Below are 18951 nucleotides of genomic sequence, written 5' to 3' on the forward strand. Positions count from 1 at the left end.
ATAAAAACGATATTATTTTCTTTATTTTGAGAGAGAGAAAGAAATGACGAAACGAGATATTTTTGGGTAAAATTTCAATATATTTTTCCTTCACAAATAAAGTTCGGAACTTTATTAACGTTAAAATACAAAGAAATAATCACGATGGGAAAAAAAATTACTGTTCCAGATTTAAGAGATTAATCTCCTTAGGAATAAAGATACAAACAGATTTATTCCAGATTTAGAGAGAGAAAAAAAATATCAGGAAATAAATAAAAAGAACCAACCTTCTTGTTCCCGATTTAACACACACACAAAAAAAAATAGCAGGAGGAACACAACTTCTTGAAATAAAGAGACAAGTACCTGTTTGTATGAGGGCCGGGGTTTAAGTGTAAATTGAATTGGGGTGGACGAGAATGCCGCGGGGTAACATTAAATCACTCGGCCGAGATTGTCAACACGAGCGAGGAATTTAAGCCCTTCGGTATGATTTGGGGAGGACAAATATCACGAATTGTACCGCTACCACCAACAACAGTGCCACCCACCAGCAGAAACAGTACCACCCACCACCACCAGCAGTGCCACCCACCACCACCAGCAGTGCCACCCACCACCACCACCACCATGGTGCACCCACCACCACCAGCAGTGCCACCCACCACCACCAGCAGTGCCACACATCAGCAGCAGTGCCACCTACCATCAGAAGCAGTGCCACCCACCATCAGAAGCAGTGCCAACCACCAGCAGCAACAGTGCCACCCACCACCGGCAGCGCCACCCACCACCGGTAACACCACCCACCACCACTACCTCCACCACACACACTCAGACATGGGTTACATTCACCGACACCTGCCTGGGTACGAATCAGGGGAAGGAAGAGGAAGTGTGGAGGAGAGATGGCAAGAAGGAGAGGAAATAATGCAAAACTAAAACTGTGTGTGTGTGTGTGTGTGTGTTTAATAATAAGATAGCTTTTTCTTAGCTTACTGAAAGGTGCTCTCTCTCTCTCTCTCTCTCTCTCTCTCTCTCTCTCTCTCTCTCTCTCTCTCTCTCGTATTCAATCCGAGTCTTATCCATCAATACAGGAAGCCTATCTATTTCTAACCACTGAGACCTATCCATTACCCGTAACAAAGCACACCTGCCCATTACCCTATCCTCCCCATTAATTTCACTCTATCCCTCCCACACCCATCCTCTCTATAACGTTAACTAGACCTTTCCATACCCAGAAGAAGGACAATTATCTATCTATCTAGCTATCTATCTTCCTTCCTTCCTTCCTCTACTTGAAGGAGAATTAACCAACCTGAGGGATGAAGTCATCTCCGTTTCTCTCCCGCTTGGAAATGTAATTCTTTTATGGGAATTGATGAGGGATCGTGAGTGTCATCAATATGGAAATAAGGAAATGCCTTGGTAGACGTCGCCAGCGCCTCCCCCTCTCCTAGAAGGTCCCAGCACCCATAAACTTCCGCCAGAACCTATAGACGCCACTAGGACCTGTAGACATCACCAGAACTAGTTGGCATAGCTAGAACCTATAGACGCCACTAGGACCTGTAGACATCACCAGAACTAGTAGGCATAGCTAGAACCTATAGACGCCACTAGGACCTGTAGACATCACCAGAACTGGTAGGCATGGCTAGAACTCCTATAGACGCCACTGGGACATAGCAGACATCACTGCAGAACTAGTAGGCATATAGCTAGAACCTATATAGACATACACTAGGACCTGTGAACATCACCCAGAACTAGTAAGGCATGGCTAGAAATTCCTGGGCATACTGGGACCTTGTAGACATCACCAGAACTAGTAGGCATGGCTAGAACTATAGACCACTGGGACTGTAGACATCACCAGAACTAGTAGGCATAGCTAGAACCCTATGAACGCCACTTGGGACCTGTAGACATCACCAGAGACTAGTGAAGCATGGCTAGAACCTATAGACGCCACTGGGACCTGTAGACATCACCAGAGACCTTTAGTAGGCATGGCTAGAACCTATAGACCACTGGGACCTGTAGACATCACCCAGAACTGGTAGGCCTGCTAGAACCTAAACATACCAACACCACTCCCCCCTCTCTCTCTCTCTTCTCTCTCTGCCACACCCTAATTGTCTCTCAGGACTATTTCTTCTCATAACTCTCTCTCTCCTTCTCTCTCCTTATTGTCTCCCCATTACCAGTAAATAATCTCCCCATCCCCTTCCATCAGTCTCTTTGTATTGTCTCTCCTATGTACACTAACCTTTCATCTCTTATCAGGACTCTCTCTCTCTCTCTCTCTCTCTCTCTCTCATGTGAGGCATCATTGTTTCTCCTTGTCAATCACTGCAACACTGACTCAATTATTCTCTCTCTCTCTTGATCCCTTATATTCTTCCCCTGGTTTACTTTAGTAGTAGTAGTAGTAGTAGTAGTATGAGTAGTAATTGGCACGACGGACTTCAAAACCGAGTACGTAACGGGAAAGGTGAATGAGTGGGTTAGGGAAATCCAAGCACTGTCTGAGATTGCTAACACAGAGCCACATGCGGCGTTTGCGGAATTCACTCATGGAGTCAAGCATCGCTGGAACTACCTGATGCGCACTATCCCTGATATCGGACCCCTCCTTCACCCTCTGGAAGAAGCTATCAGCGTCAATTTCATTCCCAAATTAGTGAAACACCTTCACTTAACCCCAACAGAAAGATCACTCCTTGCACTACCACAGAGACTTGGGGGAATGGGATTGACCAATCCAGGGGAGATTGCTGCCACCGAACATCAAAACTCACGGCAGCCCTCACTGACCACATAATAGCTCAGAATGCAACAGATGACGTGGATACCAGTAAAGTAAACAAGATTCGAAGGTCCATTACGACAGAACGACAGCACGGCCAAAGTGATAAGTTGCAGCAACTGATGCTGCAAGTACCAGAGAATTTGAAAAAAAGTAGCTATAGCGCAGGAGGTGGGGGCCTCGAACTGGTTAACTACATTACCGATAAGGGCAAATGGTTTCAGTCTCAATAAATAAGAATTAACAGATGCCATTGCTCTAAGGTGCGGTTGGCTAGTAGAAGGTTTGCCCTCCCAATGCGTTGTGTGGCTCTTCCTATGACGTTGATCACGCTATGGTGTGCAAGAAGGGGATCTTCATATGCATGAGGCATGACGAAGTAAGGGATCTAACAGCAAATATGTTGAAGTAAATCTGTCATGATGTCAGGGTAGAACCGACCCTCCTTCCATTGGACGGTGAGAATTTCCAACATAGGACTTCAAACACATCCAACGAAGCCCGTGTTGACGTCAGTGCTCACAGATTCTGGACGCGGGGACAGCGAGCCTTCTTCGACATCAGGATTTTTCATCCCATGGCCGCATGTCACCGTAACTTAGCTCTCGATGCTGTACACAGGAGGAACGAGAACGACAAGATAAGGGCATATGGGGAGAGAATTCAGAACGTTGAACAAAACAGCTTCACTCCTCTGGTGTTCACAACCTCTGGTGGGATGGGACCAAGTGCAAGATGCTTCTACGCCAGACTCGCGGATGTGCTATCCAAAAAGAAGCAGCAGCCCGTCAGTTATGTTACAGACTGGATGAGATGTCGACTGTCGTTCTCTCTCCTTGGGTCTTTTTTGTTCTGCCTCAGGAGAACGAGAGCATCGGCCCCAAAGCCGACAACAGTTGCAGATATTGACTATGACGCAACAGTCATTGAATGCCGCATAGATTTGCAGCTCAACTAACTCAACACAGCTAGGATAGCTACTTTTGTATTAGGATATTTAATTTTAAGGTAATAAAATTGTGGCAAAGGTGTGGCTATTGGGGAAGGCTTTAGGCCACGTTAAAAAAAAATAGCAGTAGTAGTCGTAGAAGAGGATACTGGAGGTCAATAAAATATATAGCAATAACAACACCAAACAACACCTCACTATATCTCCCCCCACCCCCTCACCTGTACAGGGCCAGGAGGTTCACCCCGACAGAAAGGCGGGAGTGATCGTCTCTCACAGGAACCTGGTGCTACAGATGGTACGGCGGAGCTCAGCTGGGAACTATACCTGCACCGCCTCCAATCCCTTGGGGACCACCACGAGCAACAGTGTCCCCCTCTCCATACGCTGTGAGTACTTATGTACCTATGTTTGTGTGTGTGTCTGTGTGTGTGTGTGTGTGTGTGTGTGTGTGTGTGTGCGTGCGTGCGTGCGTATGTGTGTGTGTGTTCCTGACTACATTATACCATCAGCTCTTCACACACATATCTAATGGATCTCTCTCTCTCTCTCTCTCTCTCTCTCTCTCTCTCTCGCTCCTCTCTCTCTCTCTCTCTCTCTCTCTCTCTCTCTCTCTCTCTCTCTCTCTCTCTCTCTCTCTCTCGCTCCTTCCTTCACCCCATTCCTCCCTCACTCTCGCCCTCCCTCGTTCCCTCCCTCACCTTATCTCTCCCTCCATCGCCTCCTGCAGATCTCCCAGTGTGCATAGGTGGGGGTCAGACGGTGGCGGTGGCGGAGGGAGAAGACGTACGCCTGACCTGCCGAGTGGACGCCCAGCCTGACGACGACCTACACTTCATCTGGTACTTCAACAACACGCTGGACACTGTCGAGGTGGAGCGGCACAGGATCAAAGTTCGTCAAGGTCACAGCTTCTTAGACTACACGCCCAGGTGAGAGACTAACCCAGCAACACTTGACCATCCGCCTGTCTGTCTGTCTGTCTGTGTCGGTTAGGTTAGGTAGAAGAAAAAATAAATAAAGCAGCCAGAGATACAATCAACAAAGTTCCCCCCTTCCTCCTCCAGGGGTCAACACCGACCTCAGCAACTTACTGCAGCACCAACAATGACAACAGTTCTCTGCGGTGTCATTTGGCTGAGCGTCCACCTCACTCCCAGGAGGCCACTTACCCTTAAGTGAAAAAGTCAGACTCGTCGTACATTGGCAGACGAGAGGGTGTTGCAGACAGAGGACTTTGTTGCTAATTGGTCAGGTGTTGTCTGGTCCAACGAGAGCTTAACTTTGTAAATGTTGAAGCCTCGAGGTGACCTGACTACGATCATAATATCACTGGGTATTTGAGATGTCTTTTTAAGCTCCAGTTTTACTAGCGTTGAATGCATTTTAAAACACACACACACACACTTCTTCAATAAACCGTTTATTATTATTATTATTATTATTATTATTATTATTATTATTATTATTACACACACACACACATTGTCTCCTCTGAGCTTGGGAAAGTTTGGTATAGTTGGCTAGCAATAAACACATGTCGTTCACAAGCACTGAGAAACAAAAGGTGTAAAACGGAGAGAGGGAAGATAAGATAACGTGAACGAAAAGATAACATATACACACAAAAGACGGGAAAGGAGAGAGAGAGAGAGAGAGAGAGAGAGAGAATAATAATAATGAAAATAATACACATCACCAGAGGATATTACGCTATATATCAACCCGCTTTAACCCCTCGTCTGATTTATCCGCCTGGCGTGACTCCTTCCCTTTATTCAAGATTCTTCCGCTCTCCCACACCAGCGTAATCCTCTTAAGCCCTCTTCGTATCTCCCATTATTATATTTTATTCTTTATAAAGCCTTATGGCCATCCCGTGTTGTAGTGGTAGTGGTCAGGTGTGTGGACAGGTCTGGATAGGTATGTGGACAGGTCTGGATAGGTGTGTGGACAGGTATCAATCAAGTGTGTGGACAGGTATAAGTCAGGTGTGTGGACAGGTGTGTTGTGAGGTATCTGGAGCAGGTGGAGGTAGCGTGATGATGGTTCGTACGTCATGACTCTGAGTTCCTCTGTCATTACTGGGAGAAAGTAGATAATACCCTCTTCACTTATTTTGTACAAGTAAACAAAAAAAAAGAGCCGACGGTCTGTATGTTTTGCGTTGATGTGTGTGTGTGTGTGTGTGTGTGTGTGTGTGTGTGTGTGTGTGTGTGTACGTTCTCCATCATCACAAACATATGTCCACGAATCGGCCATGAGCTACCCAAGTTGTTCAGTCAGTGAGTTAGTCCTTGAAGTATAAGAGTATCTACTTAGCTGATACCACTACTACAAGACCTCATCACTGTCACCTACAACACAGCCAAGGATGTTGACACCACTCCCCCCAAACCTTTCTGTACTACAACAACATAAATAACATCAGAACAACAGATGCCACCTGTTATTATAATCAGCTAGTGCAGGTATGAACAGGTAATACAGATATACATTGTAAACCGCCTCTTGTTACCTTGACACCCCATTTTATATACCAACAACAGGTTCCCTCAACAGATGTGCATGTTCATCACGGTGTGTTCCCGCAGACTACATGTTCAAAAATATAATTAACCTTCACAGTTTATCTTGGTCTGCCTGGCAATGAGAAACAGTCTAACTGACTTAATTAATTTCTCCTGACCCGAAATAGAAACCGGGAACCGAATTTTCATACCAAGGGCACAAAGGTAAGGTTGGGTTAGGTTGGGTTGGGTTGGGTTGGGTTGGGTTGGGTTAAACTTAGGAGGACCAGAAATTGATAAGCATTCCTCAGTTTGAACCCTCAAGTTTGACCATGTACCTGTTTGACTCCCCCTTCCCGTTCCAGCTAGACACTCACTCCCTTGTATGTACTAATCTGCTCATCTCTGCCGCGGTCAGGTCAGCGAGAGACTACGGCACCTTGTCCTGCTGGGCGACAAACTCCGTCGGGATGCAAGCCGACCCCTGTATGTTCACCGTCGTGGAAGCAGGTGAGAGTAACACTGATTGCTGTTTGTACTCACGGCAAAAAGTATCTTTACGACTTTGATGCGAGACAATATGACACCACGGACGAAGGATTTTGACAACCGTACCGAGAAAACAGGAGTCGCGATGTTCATTTTGAAATTCATCGGTCCTCGCCCATCGCCCTATAGACACGTCCTGGAGCTAGTGCATATATCTGTCTACCTAGTAATTGTCTCTACCTGGTGATTAATTGCAACTGACTAGTGATTGTACTTATACGGTAACTGACTGTTCGAGCCCAGTGACTGACTGTATCTAACTGGTAATACATCACAGTTGAGTGATAATTGATATACCTTTGCGGTGACAGAGCCTAATACTCTTTCTGTTTAATCACATTCAAAGGAGGTACTTTACTGTCACTCTCCGTCCAGTATTTAGTGTACTGTCAGGTATTCATGAGTTGTACTTTGTAATTACGGGCGATGGACTGTATACTGTTGCAAAGGTAAACGATGCAATACATTTACTGTTTCTTGAGTGGCTAATTATCCTGCGTTGGCTGTACGTTCACGCCTCGAAAACAATGATTAACGTTCCTTGCCTCTCGGTCTTGCTGCTTTGAGTGTCTAATAAATTCACATTATCAAAAACAAGACCTCATTGGACTTTATTCCTTTAAAATGTAAGACCTCAGTAGTACCTAAAATTTTATGAAATATCTGAACTGTAAATTTGGTCAACATTTCAGGGATGTTTAACGACTTAACAATCGTTTAATAAAAAAAAAATCACAGTTCTCTTACTTAATCAGTCCTTTAATCGAACACCCGAAGAGATGTATATAGTTCTAAAAAGTTTGACTTCTATTAAAAAATTATGACTGTGTAGGACCTAGTGTGTGTGTGTGTGTGTGTGTGTGTGTGTGTGTGTGTCAGGGTTACACACACACCACGAACAAGAACACTATCTATCTCTCAATAGATTTATGTTTTTATTGAACACCGCAGCAGCGAGAGACGAGATACTTACCTATGCATATATTCATGAGGGTCTGAATATTCATACGACTGTCAACACAAAATGAATCTATATCCAACTATCTATTTCCACCTATCTATTTCCACCTATCTATTTCCTACTATCTACTTCCACCTATCTATTTCCACCTATCTATTTCCACCTATCTATTTCCACCTATCTATTTCCACCTATCTATTTCCACCTATCTATTTCCAGTTGGATATTTCCGCGGCGATACTTAAAGCGGAACGTTATAGTGAACCTTGGATGAAAAATATTCGGCGATGGAAAAAGGTGGTGATCTAGACAGCTGGTGAGTGGTGATCTAGACAGCAGCTGGCGGTGGTGATGCAGGTGGATGGTGATGGGAGGTGATCTAGACAGCGGTGAGTGGTGGTGTGATGCAGGTGGATGGTGATGGGAGGTGATCTAGACAGCTGGTGAGTGGTGATCTAGACAGCTGGTGAGTGGTGAACTAGACAGCTGGTGAGTGGTGAACTAGACAGCAGCTGGTGGTGGTGGTGATGCAGGTGGATGGTGATGGGAGGTGATGTAGGTAACTGGTGGGAGGTGATCTAGACAGCTCCGACCCTCACCTGCCGCCATAATGCAATTACCTTTAACTTTTCTTGCTTATGCCATTTCCCTGTGTTTTCTCATCTCTCTCTCTCTCTCTCTCTCTCTCTCTCTCTCTCTCTCTCTCTCTCTCTCTATTTCCTTTCTCTCTTGCTTACTTCCCCTCTCAGTCACCCTCCTCTTCCTTTCCTCCGCCATCTCTTTTGGACCCTCTTACTCTCTCTCTCTCTCTGTCTCTCATTAACCCCTTGTTTCTCTCTGCCTCCACCCTCCCAGGTCCTCCTGAGAGAGTGGGTAACTGCGTGTTGGTGAACCTGACGGTGGGAACCCTGGAGGTTGGTTGTACTCCTGGTAACGACGGAGGGCTGCCGCAGAGGTTCGTGGCCAGGGTGTACGCTTCCCCCACCCATACCCTGCTGGCGACGCTAGAGGAGGAAGAGCCCAGGTTCCACGTTGAAGGACTCTTTCCCGGGCAGGACTACCTCATCACCATCACGGCCGTCAACGCTAAGGGTGCTAGTGAGCCTGAGGAGATCGATGCCATCCGTCTTAAGGTGAGTGAGTTAGTTGTGACGCCATTCTTAAAGTGAGTCATGTTAGTTATGGTATACTTTAAAGTGAGTCAGTTTAATTGTGACGCCAAATGTCCTACAGTGAGTCAGATGAATGATGGTTCCTTCCTCCTTTAAGGTGTATCAGCTGAGTTATGACGTGAAACACCTTCAAAATAATTCAGGTGAGTGTTGACGTCATCCACCTTTAAGCGAGTCGAAATTGGCTGAGGAGGAACTAACGTAATTTTGAAGAGAGAATATCGCAGGTCAACCCATAGGTCAGGTCACAGGTCAGAGGTCAGAACCCACCAATCGATATTACATTAATTCAAAGGAAAGGGTATTTAGCGCTCTGATCAACACATTTCTGTCTGTTCTCCGCCGTCCTGGGAAGTGTAAACAGTAACTAAACGCTTCCCGTCCTCACCTTCGTTGGTCCGGGACAGGCCAACAAGATAACGCGAACGAGTAACAATTAAATTTAACCCAACTTGAGAGGCTAATCATAAACAATGGCAATACGGATAATTTCGATTAGTATTACTTTATATCACTAGTGCCAGGAGTGTGGATGGGGACCTAGTGTGAAGTGGAGGAGGACCTAGTTGTGACGTGCAGGAAGACCTTGTTGTGAAGTGGAGGAGGACCTTGTTATAGTGTAGAGGAGGACCGTGTTGTGATGTAGAGGAGGATCTTGTTGTGATGTGGAGGGGGACCTTGTTATAGTGTAGAGGAGGATCTTGTTTTGTCTTGTGGAGGAAGACCTTGTTGTGAAGTGGAGGAAGACCTTGTAATAGTGTAGAGGAGGACCGTGTTGTGATGTAGAGGAGGATCTTGTTGTGATGTGGAGGGGGACCTTGTTATAGTGTAGAGGAGGATCTTGTTGTGATGTGGAGGGGGACCTTGTTATAGTGTAGGGGGCCCTGTTGTGATGTGGAGGGACCTTGTTGTAGTATAGAGGAGGACCTTGTTGTGATGTGGAGGAGGACCTTGTTGTGATGTAGAGGGGGACCTTGTTATAGTGTAGAGGGAGGACCGTGTTGTGATGTAGAGGGGACCTTGCTATAGTGTAGAGGGGGAGTTTGATGGGATGTAGAGGGGACCTTGTTATAGTGTGGGGAGGACCGTGTTGTGATGTAGAGGGGGACCTTGTTATAGTGTGGAGGAGGACCGTGTTGTGATGTAGAGGGGGACCTTGTTATAGTGTAGAGGAGGACCGTGTTGTGATGTAGAGGGGGACCTTGCTATAATGTAGAGGGGGAGTTTGATGGGATGTAGAGGGGGACCTTGTTATAGTGTAGAGGAGGACCTTGTTGTGATGTGGAGGAGGACCTTGAGAGAAGCAATCTCAACAAAAGACTCACAAAGAGAGGGAGAGAGTGAAGTACAGAAGGTGGTGGGGACTGATCTTGTTAATAGCAATTGGCCGTCGTTCTTCACGCTGCCTCCCGCCCAGAATATTAAACATGATACATAATTGTCTCCTCGTCCTCCAACTTTTGTGTGTCGCGTCTTTAAAAAACTTGGTTGAGCTGGCAATTAAGAGAGACAGAAGGAGGGGGGGGGGCGTCTTTGTGTTTAACTTTTTCATCACGCACACATATACATACATAGGCACTCAACACACACACATGTACACATACGTACTGTATACTGTACACACACACACACACACACACACACACACACACACACACACACACACACACACACACACACTTTACACACACACACACTTTACACACGTACATACTGTAAACACAAACACACACTAGGAATATTCAATGTTCTGTTCTGAGAAATTACTAAGGACGAAGTGAGTGTGTGTGTGTGTGTGTGTGTGTGTGTGTGTGTGTGTGTGTGTGTGTGTGTTCGCACACAGGGTGGTGAAATGCGTCTAGTGTGGCAGCATTTTGTCAGTGTCAAGGTGCAAGCACTGCTTGCTCCCTCTCTCTCCCAGCTGCCGCCGCTGGCTAGCCCTCGTGGCCAACAGGGAAGCAACTCGCATAAGTTTTTCCCTGCCAGTATACAGCCTCTTATCCATCAAAAGTCCTCCTGTGCCTCCTCGTGGCAACACACGGTAACTGGGTGCCTCGTGGGCCCAGGCTAGACCAGCAGGGGATGTCGGAGTAGCAGTGGGCCCCAGAGGGACGGCGCATATAGGCCAACTGGCACGTGGACACGTCCTGGCGCCTATCATCCATTGCGCCACTGCCTTACAGATTAACCTTGGCATGTTTAAGGCAACAGGAGTAAACCCCGAACGAAAAATCTGCGGTGGAGCCCCACATCAGTGCTCCAGCAAGACCCCAACGGCGGTGTAGGCGGAAGAGGTGACCACCATGGGTACCCAACGACTACACCGGCAGACGAAGGCAAAGCCTGATGGACAGGCTACTTAGGCGAAACCCAACAAACTGGGCTATCATCAGTCCATTGCAACTCTCCATCCCCAGTCGTTGAAACTCTTGCACCACTGGATCAGGAAAAGGGGGAGCCAAGATGTGTGGTTGCAGCCTGAGCTCCTGCCTCACCACATAAATCAACTCATGCGCAGCCATCATCCAGCTCATCATACCTCTCATCATCATCAAAAGCCCTATACTCCCAAAAGTTCCATGGCGACAGACGAGTGGCGACGGGGATAGGCAGAGATGACTACCAGGAGTCTATAGTCACAACTCTGCACATAGGCAGCACAGATAAGATGGTCGCTTATGATCTTGGCACAAGTACAATCCGGTCCTGTCTGTGCGACTGAGCAGCCCTTTCGAGGAGCCACTCTGCTCACCCCACATGGGGAGGGAGCTAGAAAATGTGCCCTAAACATAGCCTGCCTAAAAAAACAACCTGACTGGGCAACCGCACCCAGTAAGGTCATCCTTATGTGGTCGAAAACACAATCAAAACCACAGATCCGAACAAAATCATGGTCGCTGCATGGAATGTCAGGACCCTTCAGGATACTGACACATATGAGTGTCCTGAAAGAAGAACTGCCCTTGTGGCAAAAGAGCCGGTTAGGTATAACACAGACATAGCAGCCATTAGTGAGTCCCGGCTCCCTGATGAGGGTCAACTCACAGAACGGGGGTCTGGCTATACCTTCTTCTGGAAGGGTAAGCCTGCTGCGGAGAGAAACCGCATTTATGGAGTTGGCTTTGCCATCCGCCAACGCACCCTACACAGGCTAACCGAAATGCCAATTGGGATCAACGAGCGCCTCATGACGCTTCAAGTCCCACTGAATCACTCACGTCATGCCTTTTTTACCAGTGCATACACCCCGAAAGTGGGTGCAGAAAATGACATTAAGGAGGCCTTTTATGCCGACCTAGACAGAGTGTTAACCTCTATCCCCAGAGAAGACAAGGTTGTGCTCCTTGGTGACTTCAATGCCAGAGTTGGCAGAGATACTAACATTTGGCAGGGAACCATTGGAGAAATGGACTAGGCAAGTGTAATCCCAACAGCCTACTCCTCCTCAGCAAGTGTGCTGCACACAGCCTCACTATCACCAATACCCTGTTTAGGCAGACCGACAAGTTCAAGGGTTCGTGGCAACACCCACGATTCAAACACTGGCATCTCATTGACTAGACCATTGTCAGAGAAAGAGGTCGCCGAGATGTCCTCATCACCCGTGCCAAGAGTGGCTCGTACCACTGCGACACTGATCATCAGCTCGTCAGATCCAAGCTCTCACTTCAGGATGCCCCAAAACAGCGAAGGCAGCAAGCCTCCAGAAGAGGTTTTAACACTAAGCGTCTGGAGGATCCAGCGATAGCACATGCTTTCAGAGAACAGTTCGAGCCTGGGCTGATAAACAACCTATCAGCAAACAACGAAAATCTCAGTGCCAAATGGGATACTCCATACACTGTTATGACAAAAGACTGCAGAGACCCTCAGCCAGATCGAAAGAATACACCAGGACTGGTTTGATGAAAATGACCAGGCAAACAATGTACTCATCGATGATAAACGTGCTGGTTTAAGTGACTGGCAGAACAACCCTCAGTCTCGGACCAAAGCTGACACCTTCCGCAAGAAGAAAGCTGTGGCCCAGCGCAAGCTTTGCAATCTAAAGAACGACTGGTTTAAAAATAAAGCATGTGAAACACAAAATTTTGCAGACCAGCACAAGATGCAAGAATTTTTCAATTCCACTAAAACATCTTATGGGCCAATCACTCATGGTGCAGCCTCCCTCCACTATATGGCAGCGAAAGGGAGATACAATAAAAAAATATAATCATAACCCCTTTCATTTTCGATCAGAACCCCTTTATTGGGATCAGAACCCCTTTATTGCGGATCAGAAACCCTTTATTGCAGATCAGAACCCCTTTATTGTGGATTAGAACCCCTTTATTGTGGATTAGAACCCCCTTTATTGCGGATCAGAACCCCTTTATTGTGGATCAGAACCCCTTTATTATGGATCAGAACCCCCTTATTGTGGATCAGAACCCCCTTATTGTGGATCAGACCCCCTTTTATTTTGAATCGCCAGGTGGCCGAGAAGAGGATGGGGGATGTTTCCGCACCGCCCGTGTCTCCCCTGGTGGGCGTGTTCCTGGGACTGGTGGGCGGGTTCGTGCTGCTCCTCCTAGCTGGTATCCTCCTCACTAGAGTGCGCTCCAACAAGTAAGTTTCCTTTGTGGCCTTTTTTCTTAATTCTACACTGTGTGTGTGTGTGTGTGTGTGTGTGTGTGTGTGTGTGTGTGTGTGTGTGTGTGTGTGTGTGGGTGTGTGTGTTCCTTCTCTTTCTCTGTGTATTTTTTCTATCTCTTTGTACCTTTCTTTCTCTGGCCCTCTGTCTGTCTGTCTGTCTCTTTGTTGATCAGTCTCTGTCTTTCCGTCCGTCTCCCTGTTGTAATCTTTCACTCTATCTATGACTCTCTTGTCATCTTTCTCTGACTCTCTCTTTCTGCCTTTGATCTCTCTCTCTCTCTCTCTCTCTCTCTCTCTCTCTCTCTCTCTCTCTCTCTCCAATATGATCGCCTCAACGCCACTAGGCTGCCTCCTCAATCTTCCTTCCCTCTCCCTTCACTTTTTCTCTCTTCCTCACCTCTCTTCATTTTTCACCCCTCATCCTTGCCCTTCATTTTGTCATCCTCCTTACCCTCTAGACTTCCCTCCCTCCTCCTACTCCTTACCTTTCATCCTTCTTTATCCCTTACTCTTCTCTTCCTCTCCTGAACCCCCTTCCTAAACAATCATCACTCTCACCTCCTCCTCTTTATCTCTCCCTCTTCCTCTACCTCCCTCACCACCATTGCCAATGTCAGGTCCAACAAGTATGCAAAATACACCTGACTGCATTACCTTTGCCTACTCCCTCCCCCCCCTCGTCTGCCTCTCATTCTCCCTCCTCCTTTTTTATCACCTTTCCTTCCATAATCATCATCCTCTTTCCTTTTCTTTCTTTACCTTTCTTTCCAACATCATATCGTTCCCTGTAATTCCCTCCATTCCTTTCATTCTTCTTCCATCTCTCACTCCTTCCCTTCCTAACATACCTCCTTCCACCCACGCTTTCCCTCATCATACCCTTCCTCACTCCCTTCACCTGCCCTTCCCCTTCTCTCTCTCCCCCCCCTTCCTCCATCTCAGGTAAACCTTCACACCTGCCCGATTACACACCTACCACCACCTCCTTCTCCTCATTACCTCTCGTCCACACACACTCACCCCTGACCCTTCCATCCTTCACACCGCTGACGTGACCATATCTTCACTCCTCACACACGCTAACCTGACATAAATTGGCCACAGAAACAGGTTCATATATCTACGCTTACCTATAACCTTGTAATTGTATTTCTACCGGACGAGTTTAGGTGTGTGTGTGTGTGTGTATATGTGTGTGTGTGTGTGTGTGTGTAAACTTCATCCATGTGTTTTTGTACGCTTCCGGGGATAGTCACTTAAAACAAAATCCCTTGATAAAAAATTATATATATAAAAGGATTCTTATTAGAGTAAAATTGATACGTAGAGATACATGAACGAACACACACACACACACACAATTCTGCTCCCAACTATACCGCCCTTCAGGATTTATTGACCAGTCTCCAAAACTGGGCCACCAACAACCATGTCACCATCAACCATACCAAGACCATGGTTATGCACATCAACCTCTCCTCCGACATTGTCCCACCTCCTTCCATTACCCTAGGTCCGAACACACTCCAGGTTGTAGATTCCACGAAGCTCCTCGGCGTCACCATAGACAACAAACTAAATTGGAAACCACACGTCAGTGAAGTTGTCAAATCCTCCAGTTTCCGTCTCCACCTCCTCCGCCGACTCAAGTCCCTCGGAGTTCCTGCACACGAGCTCCTCAGTGTATACACAACATTCATACTTCCCAAGCTCACCTATGCCTCCCCCACCTGGTCTTCCTCCCTAAATGCCACACAACGTAAACACCTAGAAAAAGTGCAAAAGAGGGCATGCAAGATTATTCTCTCCCCTTCCTACTCCACATATCAAGAAGCGCTCAACACACTGACCCTTTCGACTCTCACTGACCATCACCACGGCCTCATCTGCAAATTTGGTAAGAAGCTTCTACACCATCCCCGACACCGGCCCCTACTACCACCTGAGATCCCCTGTCCGAGAATTGCTGTTCGACACCACAACCGCATCCAGCCCATACGTGCACGAACTGATCGCTATAAGAACAGCCCAGTCCCAACCATTGTAAAAATTATCAATAACATGTAATAAATCAGTGTATTCACTCCCAGTAAACACTGCTCCCTACACTGTCACTATGTTGAAATGAACTGTAGTTTGAGCTGATCCCCATCTAAGTTACTATATGTCTTATTTGTGTCACTTATGTCACTTGTATATTATTTGTAATTCGTAACCCATTCCCCAAATATGTAACTGTATATTTTCAGCCTTCTGGCTGCCAAGCTCTTTCAATAAACCGTTAATTATTATTATTATTATTATTATTACACACACACACACACACGACTATTTACGCTTTCATTTTCTTCACTTAGGTGTAACTGTGTAAGGCACCGTCAGAGGGACACGGGGGTGGGAGGTGCCTCATCCACTACGGCTTCCAAGTTGTGTGCCACCGGGCGAGGGAGAGCCACCCACGCCTCCCACGACGAAGAGAACGACGAGGATGACGACGAGGATGGTCCTGACGTGGTGAAGACTGCCAATGGTGAGTCATGGAGGCTAAGTTTGAAAATTAAGAGGTTTCAAAATCGGCAGGACATTGATTTTTTTTTACCAATGAGACACACACGCACGCACACACACACGCACGCACGCACGCACGCACACACACGCAGTGGTCCTGAAAGTGGTGATGGTGGTGGTGATGGTGGTGGTGGTTGCTGTGGTGATAATGGTGGTGGTTGTTGCTGTGGTGATAATGGTGGGTGATAATGGTTGCTAAGATGATGGTGGTGGTGGTGGTGGTGGTGGTGGTGGTGGTGGTGGTGGTGGTGGTGGTGGTGGTGGTGGTGGTGGTGGTGGATGATGATGATGATGATGATGATGATGATGATGATGATGATGATGATGATGATGATGATGATGATGATGATGATGATGATGATGATGATGATGATGGATGAGGTGGTGGGGAGGGAACATGGCCACCCCACACTATGTAAATAAAGACACTACCCACTCTTCCTTACAGAGACGGCCCAGCTGTTGGAAGGTCAAAAGTGTCCAGAGATTGTATCTACCAGAAGACCTCAGTCCTACACACATAGTACGGTAAGACAGAGAGAGAGAGAGAGAGAGAGAGAGAGAGAGAGAGAGAGAGAGAGAGAGAGACCTAATATAAAAATCTATAGGGAAACTTTTTCGTCGTGTTTGATGAAAATAGTTTATAGTTTTTCCACCAACGAGAACAACTATACCTTTTTTTCCCTGTCAAGGAAAATAGGTATAGTTTTTCCTCTCCCTCTCAATGGTAGTAGTTATATTCTTCCCCTCTTTCTCACTAAAATGGTTAAACTTTTCCCCTCTCTCTTGCAGGGAAAACAGTTTATACTTTTCCTCCTCTTAACGAAAGCAATAACACTTTCTTTTGTTTTATTGAAAATAGTGAGTTTTTTCTTATGACGAATCTAATTACTTTTTCCCCTCCCTTTCAACTAAAATAGCTCCATTTACTCCCGTCCTTCAGTCTAAGCTGATGTATGTTTTGCTCCCAATAAAAACAATTACATATCTCACTAAGATATCTTGATGACTGTTAATTTACCACACGATCATAATTCACGGGTACAACCAACAGGTAAGGTCACGAACGCAGGTAGAAATTATCATCAACATGTACACGAGGAGAGGTTTTTTTTTTTTTCTAAGACGATTCATTTGTGTTTCCGACAGGTCATAGGTCAAGGATCAAGTGACAGCCCGCAGTTGACCCCAAACGGCACAGGGGGCAGAGCTTTGTACCGAGATTCTGGCAGCCCGCATCACCTGAGCCGTGACGAGAGCTTTGTGTAACTGCGGTCGAGAATGTGATCAAGTGACCACACCTGTACCACACCTGTAATTACAATCGGAGGAGAGGGAGAAGACTTAATGGCCACACCTGTACAGGTCTACTACACCTGTAACCGTGGCTGTTATATCGTCCACACCTGTACACGCCAACACCTGTATTGATAGTCGGAGGAGACTAATGACTACACACACACCTGTAATCGCGGTCAGGGAGGCTGTCATGTCGTCAATACACACACACACACACACACACACACACACACACACACACACACACACACACACACACACACACACACACACCTGGGATGGATACCTTATAGCGATAGTCAGGGAAGAGATACTATACTCCACAACCCTGCCAGCCCACCTTGGGGACACCTGCAGCTAGGGTGAAAAACCAGTGTTTCACACCCATGGACATTTCTCTGGAACACGTGTATTTGCTGTGTCTCTCATCCATGGACACGTGTGTCTATAGCGAGGACACAGTGTTTCCGGACTCCCATAGCCATTCCCGCCCCTCGCTGGAAACTCATTACTGTTGTGTGTGAGGGGGTGTGACCACGTGCTTCAGACTATAAGTTGGTGTAATGTACCGCTGAATTTGTGCTCCTTGGGGGGATAAATGAGTGACTACGTGTCTAGACTTGTTTTTTGTGTGGGTGTGTGTGTGTGTGTGTGTGTGTGTGTGTGTGTGTGTGTGTGTGTGTGTGTGTGTGTGTGTGTGTGTGTGTGTGTGTGTGTGTGTGTGTGTGTGTGTGTGTGTGTGTGTGTGTGTGTGTGTGGGTGTGTGTGTGTGTGTGTGTGTGTGTGTGTGTGTGTGTGTGTGGGGTGTGGGTGTGTGTGTGTGGGTGTGTGTGTGTGTGTGACAGGGAGGAGTACAAGACAGAAGGTGACGCCCTACACAGCCTGTCACAGTTTTATACAAGACCTTATCAACAGTAAACACCTGGGCACGGCGGCGGTGTTAACTGAGGGACTGTTATGTGTTTATCAAGACACCAGATAACAGACCAAGATGGTGTAGCGGTTATCGATAAATCATACCGTATTATATAACATGATTGAAGGTCCTTTATATTTGGGCGGGAAAACCTGCCAAAGGCTATCATCACTGGACATATCATGGATTCTGTGACAACATATAGAGCAAGTAGTTTTATACTTGTCATTCCACAAAACTAGTGTTAGCTACAGTGAAGATACGGGAGAACAATGTAAATATTTCCAGATAGTGTATATAACATTACGTCGGCCACAAACATAAATATTCCGTTTACACATATCAGTGATGCTTGGATCTGTGGTAATAATCTTTCTGGTGTTTGCCGATGCTGAAGACGTAATGAATGTGTCAGTGTATTGTCGTATATGACCGTGGAGAGTGAAGCCAACGTACTAACAGTGAAGTGTTTTAACTCGTGTGTACTGTATCATTGTCCACAACAAGGGAAAATGCTAATGAGTAACTGAGTACTGTACTCCAGACGCTTCTCCAAGATTTGTTCTCGTGAAAACCAGACTGTGTCGACAAG

General features: G+C 46.5%; 1 protein-coding gene across 1 annotated transcript in view; it reads left to right on the forward strand.

The window, feature by feature from the left end:
* Window positions 1-18123, forward strand: part of LOC121855810 (nephrin-like) — a 38121-nt gene extending 19998 nt beyond the window's left edge. The window contains exons 10-17 of the mRNA XM_042350924.1: window positions 3976-4135; window positions 4477-4678; window positions 6675-6766; window positions 8622-8899; window positions 13416-13549; window positions 15934-16106; window positions 16593-16672; window positions 17294-18123. Coding sequence (XP_042206858.1) covers window positions 3976-4135; window positions 4477-4678; window positions 6675-6766; window positions 8622-8899; window positions 13416-13549; window positions 15934-16106; window positions 16593-16672; window positions 17294-17413 — 1239 coding nt within the window. The 3' untranslated portion in view covers window positions 17414-18123. The remainder of the gene's footprint in view (window positions 1-3975; window positions 4136-4476; window positions 4679-6674; window positions 6767-8621; window positions 8900-13415; window positions 13550-15933; window positions 16107-16592; window positions 16673-17293) is intronic.
* The last annotated feature ends 828 nt before the right edge of the window (window positions 18124-18951 follow it).

Source organism: Homarus americanus, unplaced genomic scaffold, assembly GCF_018991925.1.
Source record: "Homarus americanus isolate GMGI-L3 unplaced genomic scaffold, GMGI_Hamer_2.0 scaffold48202, whole genome shotgun sequence".
Lineage (NCBI taxonomy): Eukaryota > Metazoa > Arthropoda > Malacostraca > Decapoda > Nephropidae > Homarus > Homarus americanus.